Below are 17039 nucleotides of genomic sequence, written 5' to 3' on the forward strand. Positions count from 1 at the left end.
ATTTTAAAAACACTTAGATATTTGAATATAGATTAAGATATTTGTACAAACTTTAGTCGACAAAACTTCTACTCACTCTCACATGCATGCGGTCCCCACATGGATTAAATAATTTCAACATATAGACCCCACCTTTCCATTGTGAGTGTAAGTAAAAGAGTTTGTACAGAATGTTAATACATGTAGTATCTTCCTTTGAATATTGGATTATTATGTTTGTACAACCCTACAAGTTTACGGCCCCTCAAGAGTGCCAATGGAGCTGCACTCTTGCTGTACACCACGGCCCTTCAACAGAAACGAAGCTTAGAATTTTGGGCTTTCTCGAGAACCTCGGGTTTCGCGCCTCTCTCTCTGTCTCTCTCTCCGGGTTTTTATAACCCGCCCGAATCGCCCGATTGACATGCATTGAAATTATTGAATTACAAAACAAAATAATAATAACAACAACAACTGGGGGGTTTTGGGTGTCGAGTGTGAAAAGGCAAGCGCGCCGATTTCCAATCAGGTACACCGTTAATCATCTGTCTATTTTTATTTTTTATTTTTTTTGAAGGGCTTTTGGTTGTCGTGTTTAATGTTTGAGATTTTATTTGGAAAGTTTTATCTTATGAAATCTTTAGAAATATAAACTCTCTCCTCTCTGTGCCGGACAAGCGACGAGAGAATGTACATTGCTGGGCTGTAACTTTGGGAATGGACGGAAGGATAGTTTAGATTTTGGATGAAATTGAGGATCACAGAGACGGAGATTGTGCGAGAAACGTGGATGGTGTTAAATATGGGTGTCAGTGTTTGATGAAATGCCGCTAAAGAATTTTTTATTGAGGATGGAAGGGTTTCTGAAGAGTTCGAAAAGTTTGGGATTGCTTATTATGTACTGGGTTTCTGTGATATTATGGGTAATCAGTTGGGGGGTGATTTTTTGGTGGCAGGGGGGTCTGAGCGAACTGAAAGGGAGAGTTTTGGCATATGCAATTTGGTATACAAATTTTGTGTGGACAAATAATGAGTTTCAGAACAAGAGGATTTTACGAATTTATAGATACAAAATTATTTCTCCATTCCAAGTCCTTGCGTCCAGATACGACCTTTAATTCACTTTACTCTCAAAACTTTGCATAATGGAAAAGGATCATATGCTTGTCATTCTGAATGTTACTTTTTAACTTGAGTTCTTTCAAGGTGACGGCAATTTTTTAGTATAACTCATTTATAACAATAACGATGGGAATGTTGATCATTTGTCAATGTGGATTGTGTTGAAAATTTCAATAAGTTGTTCAAGATTGTGCACAACTTTTTAAGTTTTATTGAACTTCTAAAAGCATGTTTTGAACCATTATGTGTGTGTGTGTGTGTGTGTGTGTGTGTGTGTGTCATCTGTTTAAAAGAAAAAAACATGTTTTGTAAAATATCATGTTATGATTTTGCAGGGGACAAGATATGAAAGTCAAGATTTTACGTATCCTTTATATGTAAATGCAGAATTAAATAGTCCTGTATTCATGCATTCATTTAATTAGTGTCGATTTAAGATAATATCACTAGGCGAGAATTCAAAGTTTTGTTTTGGCGCTGGATATCTATAGCCAATTGAATGATAGGATTACTAGAAGCTCTACGTAATCATTTGGGATATGATTTAATCACCTGGCATAATTTTGCATTAATTTCGTGATTTCATGTAATACTGACTTTCATAATCATTTTTTTTACCTAAATAACCTAGATTTATATGACTTAGGTGCAAGCAGTTGAGTGTTAGGTGGGAAGAAACCAGTAATTTATAGTAGAATGTAATGTTTCAACTTACTGAAACTAATCTGTCAGTGAATAGAAGAAAAAAGGTCAGAGCTTTTTACTCTATGTATGGGTCTATTAAGTTTATATAACTATCCAAAAGCGGCTCCTCAGCATTAGATGGAAATCCAGAATTTTTGATTTGGTATTCGTCAGGACTGAGGTTTAGTTGAATGTGTAAAAATGAATATCGGGCTGACAACAACATGGAAATTTTTATCGAAATTGTTCCACCCATCAGTTTTTAACATCAAAGTACACTTCATTACAAAATAGCTTAATTTGCTTTTGAGACCTGTGAGAAATGGTTTTCCTTCACCCAGTCATTCATGGATACCGTTGGGCCTGATGGACAGAGTATGCTCTTTAATATCCCTTCTAATAATTGCTTTTTCTGAAATTTGCATTATGTAAGGAGATGAAATTTTGTTCTTTAATAAATCTCAGATGGCATGCCGTTGCTTCATGGACATGGGATGCCCAAGATGAAACTTGTGGCATTTGTAGGATGGCTTTTGATGGTTGTTGCCCTGATTGCAAACTCCCAGGGGATGATTGCCCTCTGAGTAAGTCTTAAAACTTTTGCCAGTTTTTGTACATTTTGCTGTATTTTAATGGATGATTCTCCTGAAATAAAAGGTTCATTTTCTGTGCCTTCCCATCTGCTTCCTTGCTATCTTGTCTTATTATTGATCTGCTTTATTTGCATGCTTTTCTCTTACGAATTGTCAGTTTTTATCTCTCTTTTTTTTAGCACTTGGTTTCTTGATGATACGAAAATTTTTCACAACATCTTTACCTCAATAATGACTCAAATCACCCTTGTTAGAAGAATTAAACTATATGTACATTGTTATTGACATTCCTTCCTATATCAAAGGGTGTTGTGAAAATCAATGTTTATGATGGATGCCACGTGTTAGGATGTCAACATTAATGTAAAATAGAATATACATGAGCATGATTGTTGTTAGAATGGCATTGGAAACAAGGGTTTCAGTTGAGACAAAGTTTAATACAGTCTTTTGATTGTGAAATTTATTTTTGTTATCAACTTTCAAATTAGGGCTCTGTTCGGTGGCCATTATTACATAAAATGGGTTTTGTAATAGTAAATGTGTGGTAAAAAGTAAGAAAAATGTTGAGTTTACATGGAAAATATTTTATTTTAAGAACGTGTGGTTGAAAATGAGTTTTAAATTGCCACTGCCGGGTGTCTTCTTGTCCAATGCAACTAAAAGGAGCTTTTTATTGCAACCCCAAGCCTGCTAAATAGATAGGACACTTCTTTGATATTTGCTGGATTAGCTTTGAATTATAACTCACAATTTGGGAGTGAGTGCAAAAACAGGAGCATAAAAGTGATATTTTTGAGAGCAAACACAGCCGAGATGTGTTGTTGTCTGCATATGTTATTGTAGTTGGGGGAAGCTAACCTTCTCACATCTGTTTTCGGTGATTAAAATTTTTGCCGTGTTTGCTCTGTTGTTAGCTTTCTTGGCAATATAGTAGGTATGAGAACTTATCTAATAAAATGTGGCATCCAGATGGATTATAATTATTCGTTGACTAATCGTTGTGCAGTCTGGGGTGCTTGCAACCATGCCTTTCATCTTCACTGCATCTTGAAGTGGGTGAATTCGCAAACTCCTCAAGCACATTGCCCCATGTGCCGTAGAGAGTGGCAATTTAAAGGATGAAATTCACATGTACGAGTTGTTCTTGTCTCACTCTCAAAGTCCACTCCCCGTGTTAAAAGAAAAGTATATTAAATGTTTCTTATGTTCTAATTTAGACCAAGTCTTATCAAATTGTTAACTGTGAAATATGCTTCCATATTGTGCAATTTATTATGAGATTTTCTTTTTCATATTTTTTGGCTTAACAACTTAAGCACGCAAAATTGAGGGGAAACATCATATTAGGTAATTGCCGACACAACAAAGTTGGAGATGACATAAAAATAAGTGAAAAGTAGATTATTTAGCTTAAACGAAAAGAGAATAAAGATTAGTTTGCCATTGTCCCATCACACGCTCGTTTTTTCCTTCCCCACGTTCGTGCATTACAAGTTGCAATTTATTTATTTTATTTTAATTTTTTTATTTATTATTATTATTTATTTATTTATTGCATTGGTTTAGTGGGTAAAGTAAGAATATAAATCAACCCTACACAAGACATTTAGAATACAACAAATGAATACATATGATAAAAATATAAATCAACCATACACGACATTTAGAAACACCAAACTGTCAACATTTTCCAGGAAAAAAGAAAAGAAAAAAAAAATTCTTTATCACCCTTCACATCTCTTCACCTGTCAAAAATATCAGGGAAAATTAGACTAATGAAATTATTTTTGAAATAATTATGGAGATTAAGATTTTTAAGACTAAACTGATAATTAGGTAATGGAAACTTTACCGAGGATCAGTTTTTGGTGATGGCATAGACAGCATAAATGATTCCAGGGAGGTAACCGAAGATGGTGAGCAGCAAACATATCCAGAATTCAACCTGGGAAAAATTCAATTATTTATTTCTTCAACAATTAATTTATACGGGTCTTTGCAATGCAATTGTATATTAATGCATAAAAATAATATTAATTAACGGACAAATTATTCTTTCTAGATAAGAATATAATTTATTTATAAAAAAAAAGTATGTACCTGGCAGCCAAATTTAAGGAAGACACCAAGAGGAGGCAAAAGAATGGCCACAAGAATGTCTATGCAGGTTACCGTTCCTTCATCTGCCATTTCTGCCTGCTTCAAATTTTGAGAAATTTTACGCAATAATACTGTCACTTCGAATTTCAAGTTGTGTGAACTCAATTGCTAAGAGGGTAGATTTTATAGGCGGATGAGCAATTAAATAATGGACACGTGTTACGTGGTGATTTGGCAATTTTTTTTGCACGTTAGAGTTCCGTTACCTTGATGATTTGCTTTTCAATCAGGCCACGTGGCCTGTGCCGGCTCTTTATGGGTTTCTTTCGATTAAATTCACACACAATCGCCTTGACTTTATAGAAATATTTTACAAAGTTTATAAACTGATATTTTGCACCTATTTGTTTACGTCACATTATTACTTTTTTATTTGATTCATTTTGATATTTATTTCCATCGTCTAAATAAAGTTTTTTTTTTAAATATAAAACAAATAAGTTGATGTAAAAGTGCCTATAATTAATAATTATTTCAAAGGCCAGAAACCTATTTTGTCAATATAAATCAAATTCATAAAGATTTAAAATGAATAAAAGTGGACGTAAAAGGTAAAAGAAATAAATAAAAGCAATAACCCTTTTTCTTTTTTCTTTTTTACGCTTTGGTGGGGGTCAAGTTTGAGAAGGAATGACTGACTATTAAAATTCAAAATCATTTTTTCAAATTTAAATAGAAGGGTGCTGTTTGGCCAGGAACCCCCACCCCCCAATAGGAGTGCCACTTGGCTCCCTTGGATTTGGGCCTGAATTTGACCCTGGGTATTTAGCTTTTTTTATTTAAATATTTTTATAGAGTTTTACAGTTTGTTTGGGAGTGATTTTTTTATCGTTATTTCACTATTTCAATCGTCGTATTTGATTTCTTCTCTCATAGGTGGACCACACTTTTCTCCTAACAGTCAAAAAATCAATTCTCAAAATCACTCACAAACAGGCTCTTATATCACTGCTTTAATAATCTCAATCCTGTTGAGCCCAAACCCAAAAACTCTCATATATAAAAATGATACTTGACGTTAGAATAGAAGATGAACCTTAGACCATCTCCAACCCTACATCAAAATTTGAGGTAAGTTTTGCACTATTTTACTTCAAATATTGCACCAAACTAAAAATTATCTTCAACAATTACACCAAATAAATAGTGTTTTTTCATCTTCTTCATTTCTTTTATTCTTAACAATTTATTTATTTGAAAATTCATTTCTTTAATTATTTTACATATATATAAATTGCTAAGTAAATAATTACGTTAAATTAACTAAAATATTAAATTCATTAATAAATATAAAAATATATGTGGTTGTTCTAATATATTTCGTGTTAACTTTAATAATCATGTTTCTTATATTTTAAATTTTTTTATACTTATTTTAATTAATTCATTAACTATTATTTTTACATTAATAAAATTTATTTTAAATGCACATAATAATAATAATAATAATAATAATAATAATAATAATAATAATAATACTTTGCCTGGCAAAAGAAAACACCATTTGGTGCAAAATATAGTGTAATACTATTCACCACAAAATGGTGCAAAGTTTGGTACTACATTGATGACATTTTACACCAAAATTTTGTGCGTTTTGGTATTTTGGTCTCATTTGGAGATACCCTTATGGTGCTTAGAAGTTGGGACGAAAGAATGTGTCATTTTAATTTGATAAGAGGACATAAGATGAACCATTCGATAGTGTCGAGGCTCTAATAATCAACCCCTTCTTATCCATTCAAAAGGTTAAAGCAAATTTTAGTTGGAATATCAACGAGTTGAACAACTTAATCCATTTTCAAAGGTTCGATAATCACTTCTAACACCTGCAATCTTCAGTTGAGCATCCATTAAGAGATAAAGCAACCTGCTGTGGAGGAGGAGGTGGAGCAGTAGTTTTTTTGAGCTCGTCAATTCTGTTGTTAATCTCCTTCAAGTTCTGATCAACCAACCACCCGAGATCATTCAAATCTGGCATCATCAAATTCTGCAGCCCTTTGCCTGTTAAACACTGGTACATAATCTGAGTAATTTCCTTTTCTCTATTCTCCTTGTGCTGCTTCTTAAGCTGCTCACTAGCTTTGGCGATTCTCTGCCTGGTGAAACTCTCTTGATTCACCATTTTCTTGCTTTGTTCCATCTCCGGCATCCTCTTGAACTGCGCCAACATGCGATGGACACCACGATTGTCCGGCCAAACCTCTGGCTGAGACTCGTAAGGGTACTGAGTTCACTCACCTTCTTCATCAAACCCTTCCTTCTTTTCTTGAATGTTGCTTTTCTTGCTGAATCATTAGTGATGAAAGCGAGTTTCACTTTCTTCCTTGTCATATTTTGATCTGTGGTTTCTTCTTCCAGGCATCCATTGCTATATATAGTGTTGAATAAGATACTGAAATTCATTTTCATGATATTTGAATTTAATTTGTTTAATTGTAAGAAACACCAAATTTTTGGTAATAATTCATTGATTGTCAGTATCAACTGAATTATTGCCCTTGATGCACTCTATTCAATTTTTGGATTCCATGGAAAAGATTAATAATTAAGTTTATGAAGTGATTATAAGCATATTAGTGATATACTTACACCATAGGAAACTATATTCAATTTTTGTAATATTTAGGTCTCTAACTTTTTATTCAAATGAGTTAGGTTCCCTCAACTCTTCATGTGACAATATATATCCAATTTTGTGACTGAACTAGTTCTAATCCACAAACCAAAGGATCGCTCATTTGTTTAATACTTAGTCCTTGTTTGACCCGATTTTCTAAAATTTATTGTTCATCAAACTCATTTTATAAAACCCACAATTTTTTATTCATGTAGAGAAAATATGGGTATTAATTGAGAACAAATGTATTTATGTGAATTTTTAAGATGACAGAAAGGAGAGACGATAAATATTTGGAATAGCATAGCAACGGCTAGCTGCTATACTAAAGTTTGTATTAATGGGAATTAATTAAGGTTTCCTTTTGTTGATTAAGATATTATCTGAGGATATATGGGCTAACCATGAAACAAACATGAGTAAATCATGGAAAGAAAGAGTTACCGAGTAGCTAGGAGTCCAAATTTATTATACTCGCCTCTCAGTAATCTTTGATCGTCTCACTAATCAAATTTTGATATATCACTATAATTTTAAAGTGATAAGATACAAGTTTTTCGTGTTTTTCTTGAAGTCTGAAATGTGTTTCACTAAAATTTTGATGCTTAAGAATTATAATTATGTATCAAAATAACTTTATAAAACAAGCCGTAGATTAATTTCAAATTGAATCCATTTCCTCCACAATTGACTTGTCAGACGGGTTAGCTATGCACAACGGAAAAATCTATTTCCATAAATTCAAGTGTGCTTGAGCCATATTATTTTTAAAGAATGTACTTTGAAATAATAGATTGATGGAAAATGTGTAGTTAAAAAATAAAAAATTATATTTGCTTGTAATATTATTTTACTAAAAAATGTAAAATTACTTTATTTTAAGCCCTTACCTTATAATCAGGTTGAACCTAGAGATGGCAAAATATCTCATCCATGTCCTGCATCACCTTGCCCCAAATAAGACGGACACTCGTCCTATCAGAAATCTCATTCCCCGCCTCCTATATTTTGTTTTTGGATATTAGTTTGAATTTGAATCATATTTTATATACATAAAAAAAAATAATAATAATAATAAGGGAGCTGAAAAATGGTTTTTTTTTCCCTTGAAATTCCCATCCAGCTCCATTATGATCCCTAATCATATCTAGCGTGGGTGGATAGATTGAGAGAATTGAAGTCCCAACATGGACTGATTTATTCAAGAGTATATTTAAAAGAAATGTGAATATGATGCAAAAAATAATAATAATAAGATTTTGCTATTTGTACACCACTTTTTACCACCTTATTGATTGAAAAAAGGGTGTTGGGAAAACTTTATTGAATGAAAAAACCCATTTTTATTTTTTATTTTTTTTATTATTATTATTTTTTTAGTTTCTGTCAAATAGGATATACACCAAACATTGTAGAAAACAAAAAAATTGAATTTATAAACTTAACACAACTTGATACGACTATGGTGAGTGGACCACTTAAAAATTGAGTCAGGGTCATACATCTATAAGTAAGAGGTGGATGGGAGCGGAGGGATGTGAGAAAAGATGTGATTAGAGATTAATGAATGGAGTTAAAAGCAGAATACTTAAAATTTTCAAAATATCGCTGATAAAATTTTTATTAATATAAGTAATTGTTGGAAAAGTTTTAACCTTTGCTTAGTTAATTTATAAATAGTTTGATTGAATTTTAAAAACACTTAGATATTTGAATATAGATTAAGATATTTGTACAAACTTTAGTCGACAAAACTTCTACTCACTCTCACATGCATGCGGTCCCCACATGGATTAAATAATTTCAACATATAGACCCCACCTTTCCATTGTGAGTGTAAGTAAAAGAGTTTGTACAGAATGTTAATACATGTAGTATCTTCCTTTGAATATTGGATTATTATGTTTGTACAACCCTACAAGTTTACGGCCCCTCAAGAGTGCCAATGGAGCTGCACTCTTGCTGTACACCACGGCCCTTCAACAGAAACGAAGCTTAGAATTTTGGGCTTTCTCGAGAACCTCGGGTTTCGCGCCTCTCTCTCTGTCTCTCTCTCCGGGTTTTTATAACCCGCCCGAATCGCCCGATTGACATGCATTGAAATTATTGAATTACAAAACAAAATAATAATAACAACAACAACTGGGGGGTTTTGGGTGTCGAGTGTGAAAAGGCAAGCGCGCCGATTTCCAATCAGGTACACCGTTAATCATCTGTCTATTTTTATTTTTTATTTTTTTTGAAGGGCTTTTGGTTGTCGTGTTTAATGTTTGAGATTTTATTTGGAAAGTTTTATCTTATGAAATCTTTAGAAATATAAACTCTCTCCTCTCTGTGCCGGACAAGCGACGAGAGAATGTACATTGCTGGGCTGTAACTTTGGGAATGGACGGAAGGATAGTTTAGATTTTGGATGAAATTGAGGATCACAGAGACGGAGATTGTGCGAGAAACGTGGATGGTGTTAAATATGGGTGTCAGTGTTTGATGAAATGCCGCTAAAGAATTTTTTATTGAGGATGGAAGGGTTTCTGAAGAGTTCGAAAAGTTTGGGATTGCTTATTATGTACTGGGTTTCTGTGATATTATGGGTAATCAGTTGGGGGGTGATTTTTTGGTGGCAGGGGGGTCTGAGCGAACTGAAAGGGAGAGTTTTGGCATATGCAATTTGGTATACAAATTTTGTGTGGACAAATAATGAGTTTCAGAACAAGAGGATTTTACGAATTTATAGATACAAAATTATTTCTCCATTCCAAGTCCTTGCGTCCAGATACGACCTTTAATTCACTTTACTCTCAAAACTTTGCATAATGGAAAAGGATCATATGCTTGTCATTCTGAATGTTACTTTTTAACTTGAGTTCTTTCAAGGTGGCAGCAATTTTTTAGTATAACTCATTTATAACAATAACGATGGGAATGTTGATCATTTGTCAATGTGGATTGTGTTGAAAATTTCAATAAGTTGTTCAAGATTGTGCACAACTTTTTAAGTTTTATTGAACTTCTAAAAGCATGTTTTGAACCATTATGTGTGTGTGTGTGTGTGTGTCATCTGTTTAAAAGAAAAAAACATGTTTTGTAAAATATCATGTTATGATTTTGCAGGGGACAAGATATGAAAGTCAAGATTTTACGTATCCTTTATATGTAAATGCAGAATTAAATAGTCCTGTATTCATGCATTCATTTAATTAGTGTCGATTTAAGATAATATCACTAGGCGAGAATTCAAAGTTTTGTTTTATGTGTGTGTGTGTGTGTGTGTCATCTGTTTAAAAGAAAAAAACATGTTTTGTAAAATATCATGTTATGATTTTGCAGGGGACAAGATATGAAAGTCAAGATTTTACGTATCCTTTATATGTAAATGCAGAATTAAATAGTCCTGTATTCATGCATTCATTTAATTAGTGTCGATTTAAGATAATATCACTAGGCGAGAATTCAAAGTTTTGTTTTGGCGCTGGATATCTATAGCCAATTGAATGATAGGATTACTAGAAGCTCTACGTAATCATTTGGGATATGATTTAATCACCTGGCATAATTTTGCATTAATTTCGTGATTTCATGTAATACTGACTTTCATAATCATTTTTTTTACCTAAATAACCTAGATTTATATGACTTAGGTGCAAGCAGTTGAGTGTTAGGTGGGAAGAAACCAGTAATTTATAGTAGAATGTAATGTTTCAACTTACTGAAACTAATCTGTCAGTGAATAGAAGAAAAAAGGTCAGAGCTTTTTACTCTATGTATGGGTCTATTAAGTTTATATAACTATCCAAAAGCGGCTCCTCAGCATTAGATGGAAATCCAGAATTTTTGATTTGGTATTCGTCAGGACTGAGGTTTAGTTGAATGTGTAAAAATGAATATCGGGCTGACAACAACATGGAAATTTTTATCGAAATTGTTCCACCCATCAGTTTTTAACATCAAAGTACACTTCATTACAAAATAGCTTAATTTGCTTTTGAGACCTGTGAGAAATGGTTTTCCTTCACCCAGTCATTCATGGATACCGTTGGGCCTGATGGACAGAGTATGCTCTTTAATATCCCTTCTAATAATTGCTTTTTCTGAAATTTGCATTATGTAAGGAGATGAAATTTTGTTCTTTAATAAATCTCAGATGGCATGCCGTTGCTTCATGGACATGGGATGCCCAAGATGAAACTTGTGGCATTTGTAGGATGGCTTTTGATGGTTGTTGCCCTGATTGCAAACTCCCAGGGGATGATTGCCCTCTGAGTAAGTCTTAAAACTTTTGCCAGTTTTTGTACATTTTGCTGTATTTTAATGGATGATTCTCCTGAAATAAAAGGTTCATTTTCTGTGCCTTCCCATCTGCTTCCTTGCTATCTTGTCTTATTATTGATCTGCTTTATTTGCATGCTTTTCTCTTACGAATTGTCAGTTTTTATCTCTCTTTTTTTTAGCACTTGGTTTCTTGATGATACGAAAATGTTTCACAACATCTTTACCTCAATAATGACTCAAATCACCCTTGTTAGAAGAATTAAACTATATGTACATTGTTATTGACATTCCTTCCTATGTGTCAAAATCTGGCCATTGTTATTGACATTCCTTCCTATATCAAAGGGTGTTGTGAAAATCAATGTTTATGATGGATGCCACGTGTTAGGATGTCAACATTAATGTAAAATAGAATATACATGAGCATGATTGTTGTTAGAATGGCATTGGAAACAAGGGTTTCAGTTGAGACAAAGTTTAATACAGTCTTTTGATTGTGAAATTTATTTTTGTTATCAACTTTCAAATTAGGGCTCTGTTCGGTGGCCATTATTACATAAAATGGGTTTTGTAATAGTAAATGTGTGGTAAAAAGTAAGAAAAATGTTGAGTTTACATGGAAAATATTTTATTTTAAGAATGTGTGGTTGAAAATGAGTTTTAAATTGCCACTGCCGGGTGTCTTCTTGTCCAATGCAACTAAAAGGAGCTTTTTATTGCAACCCCAAGCCTGCTAAATAGATAGGACACTTCTTTGATATTTGCTGGATTAGCTTTGAATTATAACTCACAATTTGGGAGTGAGTGCAAAAACAGGAGCATAAAAGTGATATTTTTGAGAGCAAACACAGCCGAGATGTGTTGTTGTCTGCATATGTTATTGTAGTTGGGGGAAGCTAACCTTCTCACATCTGTTTTCGGTGATTAAAATTTTTGCCGTGTTTGCTCTGTTGTTAGCTTTCTTGGCAATATAGTAGGTATGAGAACTTATCTAATAAAATGTGGCATCCAGATGGATTATAATTATTCGTTGACTAATCGTTGTGCAGTCTGGGGTGCTTGCAACCATGCCTTTCATCTTCACTGCATCTTGAAGTGGGTGAATTCGCAAACTCCTCAAGCACATTGCCCCATGTGCCGTAGAGAGTGGCAATTTAAAGGATGAAATTCACATGTACGAGTTGTTCTTGTCTCACTCTCAAAGTCCACTCCCCGTGTTAAAAGAAAAGTATATTAAATGTTTGTTTCTTATGTTCTAATTTAGACCAAGTCTTATCAAATTGTTAACTGTGAAATATGCTTCCATATTGTGCAATTTATTATGAGATTTTCTTTTTCATATTTTTTGGCTTAACAACTTAAGCACGCAAAATTGAGGGGAAACATCATATTAGGTAATTGCCGACACAACAAAGTTGGAGATGACATAAAAATAAGTGAAAAGTAGATTATTTAGCTTAAACGAATAGAGAGTTTGCCATCGTCCCATCACACGCTCATTTTTTCCTTCCCCACGTTCGTGCATTACAAGTTGCAATTTATTTATTTTATTTTAATTTTTTTATTTATTATTATTATTTATTTATTTATTGCATTGGTTTAGTGGGTAAAGTAAGAATATAAATCAACCCTACACAAGACATTTAGAATACAACAAATGAATACATATGATAAAAATATAAATCAACCATACACGACATTTAGAAACACCAAACTGTCAACATTTTCCAGGAAAAAAGAAAAGAAAAAAAAAATTCTTTATCACCCTTCACATCTCTTCACCTGTCAAAAATATCAGGGAAAATTAGACTAATGAAATTATTTTTGAAATAATTATGGAGATTAAGATTTTTAAGACTAAACTGATAATTAGGTAATGGAAACTTTACCGAGGATCAGTTTTTGGTGATGGCATAGACAGCATAAATGATTCCAGGGAGGTAACCGAAGATGGTGAGCAGCAAACATATCCAGAATTCAACCTGGGAAAAATTCAATTATTTATTTCTTCAACAATTAATTTATACGGGTCTTTGCAATGCAATTGTATATTAATGCATAAAAATAATATTAATTAACGGACAAATTATTCTTTCTAGATAAGAATATAATTTATTTATAAAAAAAAAGTATGTACCTGGCAGCCAAATTTAAGGAAGACACCAAGAGGAGGCAAAAGAATGGCCACAAGAATGTCTATGCAGGTTACCGTTCCTTCATCTGCCATTTCTGCCTGCTTCAAATTTTGAGAAATTTTACGCAATAATACTGTCACTTCGAATTTCAAGTTGTGTGAACTCAATTGCTAAGAGGGTAGATTTTATAGGCGGATGAGCAATTAAATAATGGACACGTGTTACGTGGTGATTTGGCAATTTTTTTTGCACGTTAGAGTTCCGTTACCTTGATGATTTGCTTTTCAATCAGGCCACGTGGCCTGTGCCGGCTCTTTATGGGTTTCTTTCGATTAAATTCACACACAATCGCCTTGACTTTATAGAAATATTTTACAAAGTTTATAAACTGATATTTTGCACCTATTTGTTTACGTCACATTATTACTTTTTTATTTGATTCATTTTGATATTTATTTCCATCGTCTAAATAAAGTTTTTTTTTTAAATATAAAACAAATAAGTTGATGTAAAAGTGCCTATAATTAATAATTATTTCAAAGGCCAGAAACCTATTTTGTCAATATAAATCAAATTCATAAAGATTTAAAATGAATAAAAGTGGACGTAAAAGGTAAAAGAAATAAATAAAAGCAATAACCCTTTTTCTTTTTTCTTTTTTACGCTTTGGTGGGGGTCAAGTTTGAGAAGGAATGATTGACTATTAAAATTCAAAATCATTTTTTCAAATTTAAATAGAAGGGTGCTGTTTGGCCAGGAACCCCCACCCCCCAATAGGAGTGCCACTTGGCTCCCTTGGATTTGGGCCTGAATTTGACCCTGGGTATTTAGCTTTTTTTATTTAAATATTTTTATAGAGTTTTACAGTTTGTTTGGGAGTGATTTTTTTATCGTTATTTCACTATTTCAATCGTCGTATTTGATTTCTTCTCTCATAGGTGGACCACACTTTTCTCCTAACAGTCAAAAAATCAATTCTCAAAATCACTCACAAACAGGCTCTTATATCACTGCTTTAATAATCTCAATCCTGTTGAGCCCAAACCCAAAAACTCTCATATATAAAAATGATACTTGACGTTAGAATAGAAGATGAACCTTAGACCATCTCCAACCCTACATCAAAATTTGAGGTAAGTTTTGCACTATTTTACTTCAAATATTGCACCAAACTAAAAATTATCTTCAACAATTACACCAAATAAATAGTGTTTTTTCATCTTCTTCATTTCTTTTATTCTTAACAATTTATTTATTTGAAAATTCATTTCTTTAATTATTTTACATATATATAAATTGCTAAGTAAATAATTACGTTAAATTAACTAAAATATTAAATTCATTAATAAATATAAAAATATATGTGGTTGTTCTAATATATTTCGTGTTAACTTTAATAATCATGTTTCTTATATTTTAAATTTTTTTATACTTATTTTAATTAATTCATTAACTATTATTTTTACATTAATAAAATTTATTTTAAATGCACATAATAATAATAATAATAATAATAATAATAATAATAATAATAATAATACTTTGCCTGGCAAAAGAAAACACCATTTGGTGCAAAATATAGTGTAATACTATTCACCACAAAATGGTGCAAAGTTTGGTACTACATTGATGACATTTTACACCAAAATTTTGTGCGTTTTGGTATTTTGGTCTCATTTGGAGATACCCTTATGCTGCTTAGAAGTTGGGACGAAAGAATGTGTCATTTTAATTTGATAAGAGGACATAAGATGAACCATTAGATAGTGTCGAGGCTCTAATAATCAACCCCTTCTTATCCATTCAAAAGGTTAAAGCAAATTTTAGTTGGAATATTAACGAGTTGAACAACTTAATCCATTTTCAAAGGTTCGATAATCACTTCTAACACCTGCAATCTTCAGTTGAGCATCCATTAAGAGATAAAAACTCTAGCACTAGGCACGAGACTCAAATTAAGCGGCAAAGCCAAAAGAATGTCACAATTTACAAATCCAGACGTCAAGAAAAGAAGGAAAACCTCACAGCAGACTACGTCTCTCATAGTGCGAAAGTTACTGTTCATCAGACAACAAAGAACCCTTTTACTTACAAAAATTCTCACTATGAAAGTTGAAACCCAAAACCTAATTGTTTGTGAAAGCAAGTAGAAGTGATGAAAACCTGGAGAGAAAAGGGTGGTTTTAACTATCTCAACCGAAGTTATACTTTGTCACGCTTTATTCAATGAATTTTAAAATTCTTTCAAGTAGTCAATAAATTTTGACACGTTACACTCCATCATTTACTTACCATTTACATTAGTCACTGAATTTAAAAATGCTTGTGAGTAATTACTGAAATTTAACATGTACTCTATCATACACTCATCATGTTTCATTAGTCACTAAATTTGTACCTTCTTCACGCTTTACTCCATCATGTTTCATTAGTCACTAAACTTGTAACTTTTTCACTCTTTACTCGCCGAACTTTAAAATGTTGATAAGTGGTCATTGAATCCAACTATTCAAAAATAGAAATTTATCATAAATGATGACGATGCCTTTCTTTTCTCTTGAATTACCTTGTGATAGCTCTAAAAATTATATTTTGTTAATTTTAATAAAGATAATTGACTCAAATCGAAAAAGTTTAATGCTTGATTTAGAATTTTTTTTTTCCTTGATTTGGGTTTACGATCTCAATTGAAATAAAAATAATAATTTATCTTATCTCATTTTCTCGACCTAAAGGAAGATTATGATCTAATTTAAGATTTAAGTCAATTTGAAGTTAGCATTCTTATTTCTCCTTGAACATAGCTATTAATGACTAGAGAAATTATTTTCTTGATCAATATTAATATCCTAGTCTTAGATTGAGAATCTATGTATCTAATCGAGGTTGAATTTCGTAGAAAAATAACTTTACTCAAAAATATTTTGAAATTCAATGACATCTCAAAAACATTTTAAAGTTCACTAACTTATGAAACATGATGAATAAGTGAGAAAATGCAACATATTAAAGTTCAGTCAATAGTTGAGAGTATTTTAAAATTCAGTGATTTGTGAAATATGGTAAGTGAGAGATGAAATGCAATGTGTTAAAGTTCGGTCACTATTTAAAAGTATTTTAAAATTCAGTGAGTAAAATGTGATAGAGATATAAGTTTAGTGGCTGATTAAACAAACTCCTCCTATTGATTCCTAACCAAGGGACCATTCCATCATAAATATATGTGGAAGCCTCCAGAAACTCAGCGTAAAGCCATCTATTTAGCCACGTGTCGCAATCCTGATTGACCGATTTTACCAACCAAAATTGCACTCTAACATATGCTAACGTTGGATTAGTGTCATTTTCTCTCTTTTGTATGGGTACATATGCTAAAGCATTTGGATTTTTGTTTAGGAACTTCCTATTGTAATAATGATGATTTAGCCTGCAATTGATTTTTCTGAAATTAAGATATTTAGTAGATTTTAATAA

At 32.3% G+C, this 17039-nt stretch overlaps 2 protein-coding genes and 1 pseudogene across 4 annotated transcripts; 2 read left to right on the forward strand and 1 right to left on the reverse strand.

The window, feature by feature from the left end:
• Nucleotides 1-243: 243 nt before the first annotated feature.
• Nucleotides 244-3673, forward strand: LOC111410788 (anaphase-promoting complex subunit 11). 3 transcript variants are annotated; one of them, XR_002705764.1, is made up of 4 exons: nt 244-508; nt 1437-1465; nt 2251-2369; nt 3388-3656. XR_002705764.1 is itself a non-coding variant. In XM_023041314.1 (3 exons), exons 2-3 carry the CDS (start codon nt 2312-2314, stop codon nt 3501-3503), a joined length of 174 nt encoding a protein of 57 aa, XP_022897082.1. In that variant the 5' UTR covers nt 382-508; nt 2251-2311; the 3' UTR covers nt 3504-3656. The 3 variants fall into 3 exon arrangements, 1 of the variants encoding a protein (XP_022897082.1); XM_023041314.1 differs by lacking the exon at nt 1437-1465 and having other exon boundaries at nt 382-508; XR_002705765.1 differs by lacking the exons at nt 244-508; nt 1437-1465 and adding an exon at nt 1473-2160 and having other exon boundaries at nt 3388-3673.
• A 2690-nt stretch (nt 3674-6363) lies between these two features.
• Nucleotides 6364-6875, reverse strand: LOC111411508 (annotated as a pseudogene).
• Nucleotides 6876-9231: 2356 nt separating this feature from the next.
• On the forward strand, nt 9232-12771 carry LOC111410789 (anaphase-promoting complex subunit 11). Its single transcript, XM_023041316.1, has 3 exons — nt 9232-9358; nt 11303-11421; nt 12480-12771. Exons 2-3 carry the CDS (start codon nt 11364-11366, stop codon nt 12593-12595), a joined length of 174 nt encoding a protein of 57 aa, XP_022897084.1. The 5' UTR covers nt 9232-9358; nt 11303-11363; the 3' UTR covers nt 12596-12771.
• The last annotated feature ends 4268 nt before the right edge of the window (nt 12772-17039 follow it).

The sequence above is a fragment of the Olea europaea genome, chromosome 15 (assembly GCF_002742605.1).
Source record: "Olea europaea var. sylvestris chromosome 15, O_europaea_v1, whole genome shotgun sequence".
In the NCBI taxonomy this organism is placed as follows: domain Eukaryota; kingdom Viridiplantae; phylum Streptophyta; class Magnoliopsida; order Lamiales; family Oleaceae; genus Olea; species Olea europaea.

Excerpts from the sequence above, each read along its gene's own strand:
- LOC111410789 (XM_023041316.1), top strand. The coding sequence starts at position 11,364 with ATGGCTTTTGATGGTTGTTGCCCTGATTGCAAACTCCCAGGGGATGAT. Across the intron at positions 11,422-12,479 it reads AGGGGATGATTGCCCTCTGA|TCTGGGGTGCTTGCAACCAT; the intron begins GTAAGTCTTAAA and ends ATCGTTGTGCAG.
- LOC111410788 (XM_023041314.1), top strand. The coding sequence starts at position 2,312 with ATGGCTTTTGATGGTTGTTGCCCTGATTGCAAACTCCCAGGGGATGAT. Across the intron at positions 2,370-3,387 it reads AGGGGATGATTGCCCTCTGA|TCTGGGGTGCTTGCAACCAT; the intron begins GTAAGTCTTAAA and ends ATCGTTGTGCAG.